At 38.7% G+C, this 18,334-nt stretch overlaps 1 protein-coding gene across 2 annotated transcripts in view; it reads right to left on the bottom strand.

Moving 5' to 3' along the window:
* BTBD2 (BTB domain containing 2) overlaps window positions 1–15,068 on the bottom strand; it is a 48,856-nt gene extending 33,788 nt beyond the window's left edge. The window contains exons 1-3 of one of the 2 annotated variants that reach the window (XM_072404955.1): window positions 14,964–15,068; window positions 6,416–6,535; window positions 4,869–5,025 (exon numbers count right to left, since the gene is read on the bottom strand). In XM_072404955.1, coding sequence (XP_072261056.1) covers window positions 4,869–5,025; window positions 6,416–6,498 — 240 coding nt within the window. In that variant the 5' untranslated portion in view covers window positions 6,499–6,535; window positions 14,964–15,068. Of the gene's footprint in view, window positions 1–4,868; window positions 5,026–6,415; window positions 6,536–14,431; window positions 14,941–14,963 lie in introns of those variants that run through there. The other variant, XM_072404954.1, reaches the window with a different exon arrangement.
* Between the last annotated feature and the right edge of the window lie 3,266 nt (window positions 15,069–18,334).

The following is an 18,334-nucleotide window of genomic DNA, read 5'->3' as shown; positions in this document are numbered from 1 at the left end:
CAACTCCCACAGCCTGAATTCCCTTTTATTTGATACAAAACAGTAGCAACTTTGTTTTTATATTAGTTCCCACAGGTCCAGGCACTGGTATTTGACACCATTTTGACTAAGGGGAAATGCAAAAATCTGGCATTTTGTGTCCACTACTAAGCTTCAATGTCTTCTTTTTGGTGAAAAAAAGTCTTCAGGAGTCAGACATTCCAGAACGGTTAGTTGTTTACGTGGGTAAGAGGTCTGACTTGACCTAAATCAGAAAACATCCCTTTTCCTTGAGTAGATACTTGGTAACCAAATCAAATAGTCCTGAAGTATGATTTAGGGAAGGGGAGGACACACCAAAATACAGACCATTAGAAGGAAAACAACAGGAAGTGTCCAAATATAGCACAATGCCAGTGCCTCAATTTCTAAATTTATTTTGATCATTGCTTCTGTTTTGTACCTTATGTTAATATACTTGAGGTTGAAAAGGAGGCTTTGAAACTAAGGATGCTACGGAGGATGCTAATGAGCCAGGTGTATTGGGACGTTCAGGTAAACATCTTTTATAGTCAAAATGATCATTAACTTGCCCATGAAAAATGTTTCTCACTGCAAATATATTTTCTATCCAGCAACTCCATAATTGGATACATAATTGCATATAAACTGATAGTTTTGCCAGAGTGAATATGTGGAACACAAGGAATCCTTTTCTTCACACGCTTCTAAAATCATATCAAAATCACTTTTTTGATGAAGGTTTGACAAAGATTTGTACATGTCCATAACTGTATTTGAGGGGTAAGGGGGGCAGTCTGAAAAGTTTGGTAATCAGTTCCAGCCTTTACCTATTCTAAACCAGTTACAAGACAAACCAGTTGGAGCACAGCACTTCCCAGCAATAGAAAAAGCTCCTCCATCTTCCACTGACCCTCAAGTTTGTGGTCATTGTGTCCTTTTTTACCCGTTTTTTTTACTGCTTATGTGAACCAAGCCTAACCTGCTATGCTACATTCATCACAGTATTACACTACTACAGTGATTACACTGGTAACAAAACATGGAAGACTAGCAACTTGCAAAATAATACATAGGCACTGAAGAGATGGGGCATAACACAAGATGGAAATGTAGGACATACTAAGAAAGCATTAGAAAATTGGAACAATGTGTAGGGGGTAGGTAGAATACTGCCTAAAATTTAGAGTTATTGAATACCTATTGCATAAACACCTGGAAAAAAGAAATTTGTTTTGTCTTGCCCTGCCCACTTTTTGACCATCCAGCTTCAGCTTCCCTCCACCATGTGAAAAATCCAAAGGTTTGTAAGTATATTGTTTTCTATTATGACTCACAGACACATATATATACACACACACATCATTTTTTCTTTTCTTAGATGTTTCTTCAGAAAGGATGAATATATTCGATTAAGCTCACCTTTTTTATAGATAAGGTCTTCTATAGCATTCTTTTTAGTTTAACTAAATCCAATTTGAATTTGTGTCTAAAAGTAAATTGCACATTGGAAACAAAGGTTTTTGTAGACAAAGAAATAATCTTGCATACTCCAAAAGCTGTAGAATGGAATACATGTTGCTATGCCCATGATCTACTAGAACACCTAGAAGTTTCTTAGTCATTCATTCAACCAGTTTTACTTCTAGGTTGTATGACCAACATATTTAAGGATTCAAGCACTTGACAACCTTTTCTGCAAAAACAGTGCATCCAGCTTTTACGTTTGTTAATGACTTTATTATAAAGTCATTAACAAACGTAAAGGCAAACAGTGTGCAATACATCTTTAAGAGAAATGCAATATATCTATTTAAAATGTCAGAAAAGGATAACACCGGTGAACAATTTTTAACAAATTTTTTGTTGCCTTAAATTTTTAAGCTTGTTTTCACTAAAATAGGTATGTTGATTCTGAAAATGGTTAGTTTTCTTTTATCACGTCAGGTTTTTTCTCTCTATTAATGCGATTACTGTACTGTGGATTTGTATAGGCTATTCATTTACACACAAGAAAGTATGATTAGAGGTTGTATGCTGCTCTACGTAGTGATTAAGCAAAATGTATTTTTCTACTTACACACGTATTTTTTTTTTCTTTCAGATCATGTCTGGCTCTGCTGTTTCTCGTCGTAAGTGCCTAAACAACCCTGATTCATTTTGTAAATCTGTGGCAGTTTCACCATTCCCAGTCAAAGGGTAAACATTAGCAAATTTGTAGAGCAAGCCTATTTGGCATATTTCAAAGTTAAACTTGGTGATCAAGATAAGTCTTGGGCACCTCATTAGGTGTGCAAACAGTGTGTCGAGGGTTTACGGATGTGGACAAAGGGAACACGTGATAAGATGCCATTTGGTATATCTATGGTTTGGCGAGAGCTAGGAGATCATTTCAGTGACTGTTACTTTTGTATAGTGAAAACTTCAGGATATAACAAAAAAAATAAATGTAACATAAGAGTATCCTAGTCTACCATCGGCTATAGGCCCAGTGGCTCATTTAGTTGAAATCCCGGTGCGTGTTTTCTTTAGACTACTCTCCTAGCTCTACACTACCCTTGAAGAACATGATTATGGTGATAAACTAGGTGACAATGATGGAGTTTAAAATTGAAGAGGACTGTTTGTAAGGGATTTGATCAGCATGAGTTGAGTGATTTGGGAGTATCGAAGAAGGCTTCAGAACTCCTAGCATCAAGACTGCCTGAGAAAAACTTACATGAAAGAGGAACAAAGGTATCCCACTTTCGAACCAGAGAAATTGCATTTCTGCAGTACTTTAGAACTGACAGTGGCTTTGTGTATTGCCATAACATACCTGGTTTAATGGAGGAATTGGGAATTCCAATCTATAACTCAACTGAATGGCAACTATTCATCGATAGTTCAAAGCAGAGCTTAAAGTGTGTTCTCCTTCACAATGGCAATATATTTGGGTTAGCCCCGATTGGCCATTCAGTTTCTCTTTGTGAAGAATATGCACACAAAGAGAGACATTGAGTTGTTGCAATATCACCAACACAATTGGGTCATCTGTGTTGAACTTAAAATGTTATGCTTCCTTATTGGTCAGCAACGCAGACACACTAAGTATCCCAGATTTCTGTGCATGTGGGACAGCAGAGGTTGTGAGAGGTATTGGGTGGAAAGGAATTGGCCTCCAAGATCTGCCCTAAAACCAGGTGATGCAAACATTCTACATGTGCCACTTGTTGATAGAAATATTAGAAAATCGCCTCTGCACATGAAACTTGGTCTGATGAAGCAGTTCGTTAAAGCTTTGCCAACTGGAGACTGTTTCAAGTACCTCATTTTGGCATTTCCTAGCCTCATTTGAAAAAATAAAGGCCGGTGTGTTTGATGGTCCACAGATTCAGCAGCTCATCAAAGATAAACATGTCATCAGAACAATGTCAGAAGTCGAAAAGAATGCTTGAGTTATCATTCAAAGCCATTGTCAAGAACTTTCTTAAAAACACACGAGCAAAAAATTAAACAGAAATTGTTCAGAAACTCTTGGAGAGCTACAAAATGCTTGGTTGCAATATGAGCATCAAGGTGCATTTTCTGCATAGCCATCTTTCTTACTTCATGGAAAACCTTGGTGAAGTCATTGATGAGCAAAGTGAATGATTCCACCAGGATTTGAAGGTCATGGAAGGCCGGTATCAGGGTAGATGGGATGTACATATGATGACCAACCATTGTTGAAACATCCGGTGGGATTGCCCTAACACTGAACACTCCAGGAAAAGCTATAAGCGTAAAGTTCTACCTTATCCTCTTACCCGATTAATTTTCAAATGTTTTACTGTAAAAAAAAGTCAGAGTAACAATAAATCCTTTGTCAGAACAAAAGAAATTTAAATACAGTACATTCAAAGTTATTATTTCATTCTTTTTTCATTGTATGTAAAATTTGTATGTTTTTTGACAAAAATGGAGGGTACCGCATATCGTAAAAACTGGATATGATAGCAAATACCCGGGGTCATTTCTGGATTCACCACCCAAAAAAATAGTAAAAAACAAGTGTAAGATCTAACTCAACAAAAAAATGCGTTCCCCAGCACTTTGTTCATTAACAGAGAATCAGTTGCCATCAATTAAAAATTGACCAGCAAGAAATGGCTAGCGTCTCGCCTTGCAATGCACAGGACTCAATGTCCTGACCAAGTTTCAAACCTATCTGACATTGATTTTGCATGCTGTTACACGTTTGTGCACATTTCCCCAATGCACCACCACAAATTCCCATTTGTATATGTGAAAAAATATGCAGCAAAAAGTACACAAAAAAAAACAAGAATAAACCTGTTTTTTTTAGCACCAATACATGTGGACCTTTTTTGTTTTTGTTTTTTTTTAACTGAGAGTAACTGGGGCTTGTTTTAGTTACATTTTTAAACCACTAAGAGCTGCAAAGAAGCAGCAAGAGGGTCAGTTCTTAAGCCAACAAACCAATTTGATTTACCTTGTTTTTTTTAGTTTATAAAAATAATTAAAAAGTAACAGTTGAAAAACCTAACATTGGGGTGCACCATTTACGACCCAGACCATTGTGGTATATAAAATGTAATTCCTAAGTCGTAAGCAGGTAAAATTAAAACACGTTTGCACCTATACTTTTATTTCTTCACTGCACTGCTTCATTCACTATACTACACAAAAAAAAAAAGGGCAATAATCAACCATTCGTTTTTGGTTGAGGACAAGTTCAGGTTTTGAATGTCATAAGAGAAATGTGTGGGCAGCTGTTGCAGATCTCCTGAACAAGCTTGCCAGCTGTTTACCAAACAACTGGGTTGTTCTCATGACAGGTTTACAGTAATCATTTTATGTTGACCGCCCGCCCCACAGCCACATACCTGAGTAAGTAACATGAAAGCATTATCAGCCCGAAGGTTCTTTTTGAGGAACTCCACACAGTGTGCCTCAAGTGCCGGCACTGCATACTTCTTGGCTGTGTACAGGGTAGTCATGACAGTCTCTGGCCCAATGTGAACCTCATCAGAATATAGGAACCTCAAAAAATATGTATTTAAATTAGGATGAAGAATGTTACAAAAAAAAAAAAAGTGCTTTTGTTACTTTACAACCAAGCACAATTTTAAAATGACAATACATGAGGTTAAGAAACTTAGGGAAGGTGGTTAATTGAACAATCTAAGCTTTAATGCAGCCCTTCAGAAAATGCTAGTTATCTGGCTGTCATTGCAATGCAATATCTTCCATGCTTTTTGAGTTAAAAAAAAATAGGCAGATCAGGAACTCTGACTTCACTAGCTGCACACTTCATCCACGTCAGTGATTCAAAATATTGGGTATAACTAGCACCTAGAATTTTCAGTAGGAAGTCAGTAATGGCCATATATACCCTTGACTTTATACAGGCAAAGCACTTACAGTCATCTGGATTATGGAACACTGGGCCAATTAACCCCCCTGGCAGTCTATATTATTTTAAGCCTGTAATTCTTAGAAATAAGTCCGGGGTATGATAAGTTTGAAACACAAATCATAAATTATAATATTATATAAATAAAAAAAAAAACTTTATTAAAAATGAAAAATAAAACTTTTTTTTAATTTGTCCAAACAAAAGGTACAATAATAACAAGAAAAAAACTTTTAGATTTAATATTTATTATTTGTATATATTTTTTTATAATGATCACTGTGATCAATGTTTTAAAAGCAGATTACAGTGTAATCTGCTTTTAAATTTGCCGCCATGCCACGTCTCCCTTGCATACCGACACTTCACGCATCACATCGATCACACTGGGGATGTGATGCAGAAGCTTCCCTGAGGACGCCACTGGATTGAGGGGAGCAGGTAGGATATTTTTTTCCTCTTTTGGCATGTAAAATTCACCCTGAGCCACACTCAGGAATACCGCCAAGGCGGTTCAAACCAAAAATCTCTTCACATACCATGAGGAAGTTAAGTAATTTGTGTAACACAGGGGTCAGCAACCTTTTTTGACTACTAGGCCATTATAGGAGGTCAAAAAGGCACACTAGGCTGGACTCTCTCCTGATTACTGTGCTGATGGCTCCGCCCCACAACAGGAATGCCCCTAAAGGGAAAACCCTCTCCTCCGCAATGCATACAGAAGAGAGGGAACGACCCTAAAAGTAAATCCCTCTCCTCCTCAATGCATACGGAGGAGAAGGAATGTCCCCTTACCCTGCATGCGGCTCTGGAGCTGCAGGTTGCCAACCCCTGCCAGCCGGGATTAGGCTGGATCTACCAGGGGGGCGTTAGGCTGGAACAAACTACTGGCTAGGCCGTATCTGGCCTAAAGGCCGGAGTTTGTCGACCCCTGGTATAACAAAACATACCCTATTATTAAAGGTAGCATAACTGGCAAATAAAAAACTAGCAAATAAAAAAACATTAACTACTTACTTTAGAAGAGCAAGGAAAGCAGCTGGTTCAACATCTGGTAGCTCAATTTCTGTGGATGTTGTGGCCATACCACCATTAAACATAGCATCAAAGACAGCACTTCCAACTGCCAAAACAAACCTGAAAGAATGAAAAAAAAAATCATAGTGCAAACTTGTACACCAAGCTAAAACCATTTATTGAATTATATATAAACCCTATAAACTAAAATCCCATAAGCTTTAAGAGACAAGTAATCCCTAAATTAATACAGCGATTCCCTCAATGCAGTGCTTCTGAAAATATCCCCACTGCTCTTCATTTTAACAATGTAAACTGGAAAAATGTGGCTGCGCCACATTTGCGAAGGCAGAACAGGACCTGGTGAGGATATTTTCAAAAGCAGGGCTGCACAGTTATCCTCTAAAGAAATCTGCAACTTAGATTAAAATACCTGGTAACGCTGCTTATAAGGGTCATTTTTAGATACCTCTTGTTAAAGGGTTAAAAACACTCTGCCCTCATCTCCCAGATGTGTTCCTGTGCGGTCACCTTTTCACACAGGTTTCTGATGGAAGCTGCAAGTCAAAAGTTACACGAATAATGTAAAGGTATGGCCCACTTCTGTCACTTTAAAGCAGGGGTCGCCAATCAGTAGTCTGCAGGGACATTTTGGTGGGCCTTGGCTCAGGCCGGTGCTCCCCCCAGCGGGGTCAGGAGAAGGATCCTGCTGGGGTGGATCACTCTGGGCGAAGTTTCTTCCCCTTTGAGTGACACACGGCTTCTCGCGCATGCACGGTCTGGATTCCGTGGATCGCGAGGTCCAAAAGATTGGCGACCACCGATTTAAAAACTAGTATCTTAGAAAACTAGTAGAACCACAACTAAGTGCATGCATGCAAGTCAAACAACCGATATGCAAAAAAAATGTAACATAAAAGGCCATTACTGATTATACACAATGCTTTGGCCAATTAAATGTAATTTATTATACAACTATAAAAAAAATTGTTTGAACTCCTGTTAGTAGAGCAAAAAAATATAAATTTAATGAAAAAAATATAGTGAAAAGAAGTTTAAAAAAAAGAGTTGCATTGTCATGTTCATGTTGGTTACAAAGCACAAGGTTCAATTTACTGTAGCATATTAGCAAATAAAGCATACTGGAATCCACCTGTAAAGCCTTCATTGTGCAATAATCAATGGCCAAATGGCAGAAATCAGGCACTCATTTCTCCAGTACAGCAAGTCATCCGCAGTCTTATGTCAACATTATAGCTCTTCCACTTAAAAATGAAAAAGATGGCACCTCTCCGTGGGGCAGGAAGAACTTTTTTTTAATGAGCATTGCCTGGCTTTCATTTTAAAGGACAATTGTATTCGTACCCTCTTAACATTTAGGCGGAAGAATAGGTAGCCAACTTGCTTTTCTTTATAAAAAAAAAAAAAACTTCTAAACAAGACAGGGGTGGCCAAAACATCGATCAAGATCTACTGGTCGATCGCAAAGAATGTGAGTGGATCGCGGAGCCCTGCTTTTCATGTGCAGCACATCATTCTCCTATGACATGTGAACTGTAGCTTTCCTGTCACTATAGTCTTGTAGTGCAATGTCTGTGCAATGTTCTGCCATTCAATGTCTCATTAGCTTCAGTACTCGGTACACATACAGTTAAGTCCATAAATATTTGGACAGAGAACTTTTTTTCTAATTTTGGTTCTGTACATTACGGCAATTAACTTTAAATGAAACAACTCAGAAGATGCAGTTGAACTGCAGACTTTCAGCTTTAATTCAGTGGGTTAAACAAAAAATACTGCATAAAAATTTGAGGAACTAATTCTTGGTTGAAAACCCTTTGCTGGCAATGACAGCCTGTAGTGCTGAATTCATGGACATCCCCAGATGCTGGGTTTCCTCCTTTTTAATGCTCTGCCAGGCCTTTACTGCGGCTTTCAGTTGCTGTTTGTTTGTGGACCTTTCTGTCCAAAGTTTAGTCTTCAACAAGTGAAATGCATACTGAATTGGATTCAGATTAGGTGACCGACTTGGCCATTCAAGAATTTTCTACTGCTTTGCTTTAATAAACTCCTGGGTTGCTTTAGTATTATGAAACGCCTCCCAATCAGTTTGACTGCATTTAGCTGGATTTGAGCAGATAGTATGTCTCTGAACACCTCAGAATTCATTCGGCTGCTCCTGTCCTGTGTCAACATCATGGATAAACACTAGTGTCCCAGTGCCACTGGCAGCCATGCACGCCCAAGCCATCACACCGCCTCCGCCATGTTTTACAAATGATGTGGTATGCTTTGGATCATGAGCTGTTCCACGCCTTCTCCATAATTTTTTCTTGCCATCATTCTGGTAAAGGTTGATCTTGTCCATAGAATGTTTTTCCAGAACTGTGCTGGCTTTTTTAGATGTTTTTGAGCAAAGTCCAATCTAGCCTTTCTATTCTTGAGACATATAAGTGGCTTGCACCTTGCAGTGCATCCTCTGTATATACTTTCATGCAGTCTTCTCTTTATGGTAGACTTGTATATCAATACACCTACTTCCTGGAGAGTGCTGATCACTTGGTTGGCTGTTGTGAAGGGGTTTCTCTTCACCATGGAAATGATTCTGCAATCTTCCACCAGTTGTCTTCCGTGGATGTTCAAGTCTTTTGGCGTTGCTGAGTTCACCAGTGCTTTGTTTCTTTCTCATGATGTACCAAACTGTAGATTTTGCCACTTCTCTGATGGGTTTTTTCTGTTTTTGCAGCTTAAGGATGGCTTGTTTTACCTGCATGGGGAACTCCTTTGACCACATTTTGTCTGTTCACAGAAAAACTTTCCACATACAAGCAACCCCCCTGCCTCTCAAGTCAACTCAAGGCCTTTTATCTGTTTAATTGATAATGACATAACGAAGGAATTGCCCACGCCAGCTCATTAAATAGCCTTTGAGTCAATCGTCCAATTACTTTTGAGCTCCTGATATGAAGTGGTTGTGTAAAAAAAAAGGCTTTAATTCCTCACATTTTTAAGCAAACTTTTTGTTCAACCCACTGAATTAAAAGTGAAAGTCTGCAGTTTAACTGCATCTGAGTTGTTTCATTTAAAATTAATTGTGGTAATGTAGAATCAAAATTCAAAAAATGTTGTCTCTAAATATTTATGGACCCAACTGTATATAAAAAAATATATTTAGCATTTTTATTGATGGTAGATCATTTTGACTTGGTAATTTTAAAAGTAGCTCGCAAGCCAAAAAAGTGTGGGCACCCCTGTCTAAGTCATCTACCCAGAATAAGTATGCATATTTAAATGCAAGGGCCGAAAAAATAAAAGAGCAGCCACATGGGATTGTCTTATCCCCATCTCACCCCATTTGTTTTTTAGAGTGGTACTTTTTTCTTTCAGGGTAGACTGGCTGGGAAGAAGCTGAGTGGAGAGACGACTGTGTTGAACAAAGTTCTTTGGCAAAGTTCAAAACACTTTGGCTGAAAAAGTCAACATCCAATTAAGACATCTGCTAGCCTTTACACAGAGATGTTTGGACCTGTGGCAGTTTTCCACTTACAATCCCAAGCTGCCAGCTTGTTTCCCGCAGTTTATCTTTATTGGAGGTATTGTGGGTGGACAGTGTTTTACACCAGAGGTCGCCAACATTTTTGGCCCCGCGGACCACTAAAATTGCTGGCTCTGGACGGCGCATGTGCGGGGAGCCAGGTGTCACTTTAAGGGGAACTACCCCCATAGTGAGATCATGATGACATATCCCCACTCACTCTCCCAACGCAGATCTGAAAATGGCACCCACTTCATTGAGCCTGTGTTCTGTACGGGTAACATGGTCTACAGGTCTGGCAGGTCCTTCTCCTGACCCTGCTCGGGGGCGCACTGGCCAGAGCCGCGGACCACCAAAAGTTTGGCGAACACTGTTTTATACTATTTAACATGGCCTTCTGTTTGGTTTTTAATGGTTTTTAGGCCTATTATGTAATGTTGCCTACTTTATGAGTGGCCGTGGTTTACATGATTTAGGTCTATTTATTTATGGTAGATTTATTTATTTATGAAACCTAAGTCTTCAATGTCTACAAATGTTGGTTATACAATGTTTAAGGTTTATGAGTTATAAATTTCAAGGTAAATTTTATTTAAAACCCAAATTAAGGGCCGTGGCCAAAACTTTTCCACATTCATGTGTCTGGTTGTTTTATTATTTTATGTATTGTTTATATTATGCATGTTAGGGTGAGGTGATAGTGGGCAAGTATGTAGAGTCAGAAGTTCTTATCTGCATACTTTCTCTGGGCTAGCATTTTAGCAAGTGACCATGGCAGCTAGCATTTTCTGAGAAGGATGTTTAGCCCCCAAATTTCTAACAGAAAATTTTCCCTTTAATAATCATTTGTTAAAGCACAACCCCATCAAACTTTTATTTTTTTTATAGTCCAATTAGGGTAGGGACTCCTGTATGTGTATGTATATTTGAGGAATTTGTCTTCACTTCCAATTAGGACATGGAACTATGGGAAATCTCTACAGAGACAAATCTTATAGGATAGGTAGATTCTGATTTGGCGTTATGCATTTTATATTTTTGTGCATAATTTTTTCTTTTCATCTCTGGAGTCTGACAATTGACAGGGCTGCGAGGAACACTTCCTTGAAATTTAGAGCAGAACTAAAGTGGAAAAATAAATAAATAAAAAACTCACACTTACCTTTAAACCCCCAAACCCCTTGATGGCGAAGGACCTTCCGCGATTTGATCCTGCGCCGTCCTAGAATTCTTCTTTGCGCCATCTTTAGTCTTCTTGCTACGTCACCTGATCTCTCACTGCGCAGGTGCAAGATCGGGTGACATAGCCACTGTAATAGGGGAGGTGGCTTGATCTTACTGTGCATGCATGAGATCGCCTGATATAAGTGAAAAAACAAAACTCAATCACCTACAATCAGGGATCCATCGACCCCTCCAGACAGAGGTAACCTCCTCTGTGCCGCCATCTTCTTTGCCCTTCTTCTGTCTTCTTTCAACATCACGAGATTTCACACTGCACAGAGATTGAGTGACATATATGCAAAAAAGAAAAAAAAAGTGTGCCAATCTCTGCGCATGCGTGAAATCGACATTTTTCTGACTGAAGAAAAAGTGCCTTCTGCCCATGCGTGAGATCAGGCATGGGCAGAAGGAGCAGTTAGAAGCCTCCTGGGATCCATGATGAATGTATCTCACAGCTGATGTTAAAAAAGCCATAAGGAACAAGAAAAGGAAATTCCAAAAATATAAAAATGAAGGATCACCTTCATCGTTTGAAAACTATAAAGAATATAACAGAAGATGTAAAAAGGAGATAAAATGTGCAAAACTTCAAAATGAAAGACAGATTGCAAAGGAAAGTAAGCCAAACCCCCCAAAATGTTTTAAATATAATAGCAAAAAGATCAGATCTGAGCATGTAGGCCCCTAAAGGATGTCTCTGGGTTGGTAACAGGGGGCAAACAAAAGGCAGATTTACTAAACACCTTTTTTAGCTCTGTGTACACAAAGGAAAATGGCAGAGCTCAAGTCCAAATTCAGAATAGCAATGGCACTGCCTTAAATGAGTACAATGGCTCAAAATTAATACGATTGAGAAACAGTTGGAAAAATTAAAGTTGACAAAGCAACAGGACCTGATGGATTACATCCACGTGTCCTCATAGAGCTGAGCTTGGTTATTTCAAATCCATTATTTCTAATTTTTTGGGACTCTTTAGTCACTGGCATGGTATGCGTTGCCGCAAGGCCAATATGGTTCCTATCTTCAAAAAGGGAGCAAAGTCATTACCAGGTAACTACAGTCCAGTTAGTTTAAAGTTCATAGTTGGAAAGGTCCTAGAGAGTTTGATAAAGAACAACATAGAGGAGTTTCTGCTGGAAAATATTATTGAAAGTGATAGTCGGCATGGCTTCAAGAAAGACAGAATTTGTCAAACAAAAGTACTCTATTTTTATGATGAAGCAAGTAAAAGGGTAGACAGTGGAATAGCAGTTGACTTGGATTTTGCTAAAGCATTTGACACCGTATCCCACAGACGGTTAATTTGAAAGTTAGGGTCAAAAGGTTTAGAAAAGTCAATCTGTAAATGGATAGATAACTGGCTTAAAGACCGCATCCAGAGAGTTGTATTTAATGATTCATACTCTGAATGGTCTAAGGTTATTAGTGGTGTACCCCAGGGATCAGAATTAGGACCTTTACTGTTTGACATCTTTATAAATGATATAGAGTTTGGGATTAAAAATACCATTTCTGTTTGCAGATGACACCAAACTATGTAAGTACTAAATTCATACAGGATGTCTGTAATCTACAAGCAAACCTGGATGTACTGATTGATGTACAGATTTGATCAAGCGGCAAATGACATTTATTAAAGATAAATGTCAAGTTATGCATGTGGATAACAACATGCATGCTTCATACTGTCTAGGGGGAATTCATTTGGGGGAGTCAGAAATGGAAAAGGATCTGGGGTTTATGGTAGATCATAGACCTAACAGCATGCAATGCAATATCTAAAGCTAGTAAAGTACTTTCTTGTATTAAAAGAGGAGACCACATCCAGAATATGCAGTTCAGTTTTGGGCACCAATTTACAAAAAGAACATCGTGGAATTGGAAAGAGTGCAGAGAAGGGTAACTAAACTAATAAAAGGAATGGAAGAGCTAAGCTATTAGTAGAGATTAGCGGAACTGAATCTATTCTCACTTGAGAAGGGACTTTTAGGGGGGAAATGATCATCCTCCATAAATATTTAAATGGTCCATATTGAGAACTCTCTTCCCCATTATTCACCTAGAGATCATTACAAAGGACATTACAGAGGAAAAGAAGTTTAGGCTCCGGATAAGGAAGGGATTCATCACTGTAAGGTCTGTGAAAATGTGGAATCGGCTCCCTCAGGAAGTAGTTTCAGCAACTACTATGGATTGCTTTAAGAAAAAGCTGGATGCCTTTCTAGAAGCACAGAATATAACCAGGTATTAGTATTTAAAGTAAAGATAATCAGAGACTGTTGTTTCAGGGAACATCACATTGCCTCATGTAATCAGGAAGAAAATTTTTTCCCCTGTTGAAGCAAATTGTACCAGTTTTTTTTTTTTTTTTGCCTTCCTCTGGACCAACTATGTCTTATAGGGTTTTATATCTGGGATATGTTTATTTTCCTAGTGGTTGAACGTGACAGACTTATGTCTTTTTTCAACTTAACCTACTATGTAACTATGTATCCCAAAAGGCTCTGTGCTCCTATTCTGTCTTCATCGCCACAGCCAAAATATTACTACGCACAAAGCAACAGGTGAAAAACAAGGTACAGTAAAGGTCTTAAAAATCCAACAGATACATATAGGATCTTAAGAAATTTTAAGCTGACCAATCAAAGTTCTTCATCAATAATAATCATGTCATGTCAATTTTTTTAGCAGATATGATTAAATAATTGCATAAACTGCTCAAATTGGGAATTTGTTCCATGTATGTTGGCAAAATACTACAGTGTAATTCATCCAGTGACTATTTTACTATTTAGAATGAATGGTACTGAGGTGCACTGTGCACCTGTGCATTACCATGCATTGTATCAATATATACATTATTACCCTGAATTGAAGCATCAGCATGAAAGGGAAAGTTTAGCAATTGCAAGAGTCATTAAAAGATGTAGCTTTAAAAACACCTCTGCCATATAGTGAAGTGCCTCATGTATGACCTGCATCCATATAACATTACTTCAGAGATGACCCACACCTAACTTGCCTCGAGTGTCACCTTACACAGCTGGAATTCTGACATGCAGCAAACAGAAAGCTCTACAATTTCCTTATCTATAGTTTGCACGACCCTGTCACCATGGACTTCCATTGTGCTAGAATGACATTGCAATCTATCGGAGTGTGAATTCAGATTAAAAGATGGGCGATACATCACGCAGCAGCAACGTAGTGCATACAACACAGCGAACGGTTACCACTTTAGTGCCCAATTATATACCTATGAGCGGGGATCCGCTGACTGCCGAGTCCTTTCCCGACTAGAAAATGCACGTCACTTAGCACTTCGTTGTTGAACAGAAAAGTGAAACGTTCCCGTACAGTGGTCTTAGTGGCTTGCCAATTATACACGGGCTCTCGGTGCAGGAGGCCAGCAGCCGCAGGCAGCGGCGGAGGCGGACCCGCTGGAGGCGAGGTCCCGGTCGAAGACGCTGCAGATGCAGTTTGGTTCCCCGGGGAGGAAATCGCTGCCCCTCCGCTGTAGTTATACGACGAGGACGCCGTCCCACCGCGATTGCTAGGGGCGCTGTTGCTCACTACACCGGGGAACGAAAGGCCACTATTCCCACCTGCCGCCATCTTGGATAGGGGAAGGCTATTGTGGGCGGCAGGAGGCGGTTATACTTGGAAGTTCCCAATAGCAGTCAACAAATAAAACCTGGTAGCAGCGCCGCATGGGGCGGTGTGGCCCTAAGCGCTATGGTGACAGGACAAGCTCAGGCATAAAATAGTGTATGGGTGGAACTTGTGACCTTGACTACGCAAGATGTAAATGGTCTGGCCTGTTGATTGGCGAGTCAAGTAGCGGCGTAGATCTCCAAAACTGCAGCCTCTTGGTTTAGTTCCTGTTAGTCTTCCAGGTTCCATCTTGGATCACATGTCCAAGGTCAGGGCTCTCTGATTGGTGCTAATAACAAACTTCTCACGATTACTCTTCATTATGCAGCATTGACTGTCAAAGCAGTAATAAGTGTCAATGTTTTAATTTGTCCGTAGATAAACCATCTGTAATGCACGCATTCAATTTATAGTCTCTAGCCTGTAAAATATTAAAATGATGTTTGAACTGCACTGAACCCCAATATTATTTATTATTAATTTCCTTCTTGTTACATATCCAAAGATTTCCAATGTAACCAATAAAAGCACACAAACTTTTCTCATTTGTGCACACCATATTTACTTTTTGCCCCTTCTATTTAAAATCTGAAATTTGAAGGTGTAGGATAGAGCTGGAAAGGGCTGCAATCCCTGTTAGTTTTCTAGTGCTATCCTGGGCTACATTAGAGAAATTTAGCCTCATATCCTGTCCTGCAATGATTTACCTGACAAAAAGTTACTTCTGTAACAGTAGCATACAAAATTGAATTCAACATATTATGCAGCACTGTACATTAAATAGGAACTATATTTTTCTTTCTTGATTTCAGGGGCAGCTGCACAGGCCACGCCCACTCCTCTCCCTTTGCTCCTGCTCCTGCTCCTGCTCCATACAGAGCCTGAGCATCATCTGGATATCTCCATGTCCCTGCTCTGTATGGAGTCTGCATGCTATCCGCACTCCATACAACCCCGCCCCAAACAAACATTTATGGCAGGCTTCCTTCTCTCTCTCCCTTTACACTGCTGGTCATCACCATTGGACTACATACTTCATGCCTTCCTCCACCCAAGGTAAATTACACACCTCCAGTTTTATTTGGTTCCACCATCAGCTATGCCTTTACTTTCAGCAGGATTCACATCCCTTTCTTTGATCTCTACCTTTAGGTATTCCTACACATATCCTCTCTACCCAAGGATAACTACTAAGGTAACTAAACCTTCCCAGTATTTACTATTACATAATTGCACCTATGACCCTCATTGTATTCTTATGGTACCATTCTACCTGTAGGTACCCTTCTCATGATCTAGAATCAATAATAATATAGTTCTGAGAACAAGATGTCTTTACCTTGGCAAGTTTAGGTAAGACTTGCAATTGGAGTTTATACCATAATCACCCTACATTAATTTACCGGTATGCTACGACTTATTTTTACCTACAAACTTACTTTATAGATGAAAATTGGTTCATAGAACTGAGTGACCCTCTACGTTAATATTCTTATACTCTGCCCATATACTACAAATGGTAAGTGTATACCATGTTATTTTCCGAACTTCCATGTTCTTACCCCTCCCAAGTTATTAATAACCTAATACTTACACTACAAGGTATACACAGCCGAATCTCTGGGGACACCAGCCTTCTACACTTTCCCCTGGACTTACTTCCACACTACCAGATTTATCTCCATAACATTTCCATATCTACTGGATTCATTTCCACATCAACTCCTCCACAATACAGTATATAAAGTGTTAACTTTATATAAAACATATATATATATATTTATATATTATACACACTTTATACCTAGCTACAGTATTACTCTATAAATATAAACCACTGTGACCAAAAAAACCAACCATAATTTATGTATTTTATGATAATATGAAACGGATCATATACTTTGTCTTCATATGTACTATTGGAAAATGTTCAAAGATTATCTACATTGCACACATACACCTTGGTTATACATGTACTTATATTATTACCGTTGTAAAGAACCGATTTCCTTATTTACTTTTCTTGTTATGTATGCTTATTTATTTAGATAATTGTGATAATTAACACCCCTGAGGAAGCTAAGTTGGCAAAACGCGTCGGGAATTACGTGACCTTAACCGTTCTTATTATATGCAACTAACCATCGTTGATACAGAAAGGTTTATGTCTAGGAGAAATAGCCAAACCCTCTTACTGTAACAGGACACAGGACATATGATATAAAACCAATATTGTATAATTATTAATATTATTATTACAATAAAAATGTACCAATTTTGAATAGAAAAATACACAATTCAATTTTTTTGCACCAATAATTGGGGCCTCAAACCTCTTTCTTTCTCTCCTATCCACTTATCTTGATCATTATAAGCAACATAGAGGGGGCTCACACAATTCATGTTGAGCAAAGGCAAGAACCAACACCAATTACAAATTAAAATTACACATTGGTAACAACCCAATATAAATTTAATTTAATTAATATCTTAATAATCTCATACTCTGAGAATCATATCTCATCAGCTCAAGCCATGTGGTATTTTTAAATTTTTTTTCTAAATTTTAATTTGTGATCATGTACAAACATTTAGGTGTAACATGGGAATTAATCTAGGGAATCAAACCAGGAATAACAGCCACAAGACTCCATAGCTTTAAAAATGATCCCATGGAAATAAAGCCACGTCCTGCAGTATCTTGGACTGACTCCTCTTAGATGTCTGCTTACAAGATGAACTAGTTAGCCATTTAATGGTTGTAAAATGTATAAATTACATGCGCTGAAGAATAGTTTTTGAAGTCCCAGAGCCCCAAACACCTTCTGCTCTCCTCACTCCACTAACCCCCAGAAAAAAAATGTGTGCAAATCACAGCTAATCACAGGGAGGAAACCTTGCTTTAGAAGTGACTTTTTCAAGTACAAAGCTAAACATCTTCATCCGAAAACCACAACTGTTGCCAAGCCAATGTACTAATGTGCACTCATATTTTTGCAAGCATCTAATTCACGCAACTTTATTTGCCACAGTTGGCTACCTTTTTTCAGCAAAGACCTTTAGAAATAGCTGCTTTTTTTCTCATTTCCCTTGGGTTAAAAATTTTCATAACTTTAATGTGGTCCTGTAGCATCATCCAAGACATGTACCTGTATCTGGTGGGACCAATCATATTATTATGTGGTAGGACTTGACTCCAACAGCAAGTTTAAGAAACACACCCGCTGGGTTAACAATAAAGAAGGGCACTTAAAGCCCCAATGCCATGATTTCTGATACCCTTCTCTTTGAGGTAACTGCTACAAAGAAAGCTTGAAAATCCAAGAAATCATTATATTCCACAGACTACAGACTTTCATTGGTTTTAAAAGGGTGCCACTAGGTAGTTTTAACACTAGAGGCAAGTCCCAGAACAGTGTGACGCCCAATGAATGCCAGTAAAGGCTGATGAAGTTACTTCAGTCTGAGGACAGCTTAACATACTTCTTTCCATTCCAGCACCTAT

The sequence above is a fragment of the Pyxicephalus adspersus genome, chromosome 3, assembly GCF_032062135.1.
Source record: "Pyxicephalus adspersus chromosome 3, UCB_Pads_2.0, whole genome shotgun sequence".
In the NCBI taxonomy this organism is placed as follows: Eukaryota; Metazoa; Chordata; class Amphibia; order Anura; family Pyxicephalidae; genus Pyxicephalus; species Pyxicephalus adspersus.
This window is presented reverse-complemented; position numbering and strand designations above follow the sequence as displayed.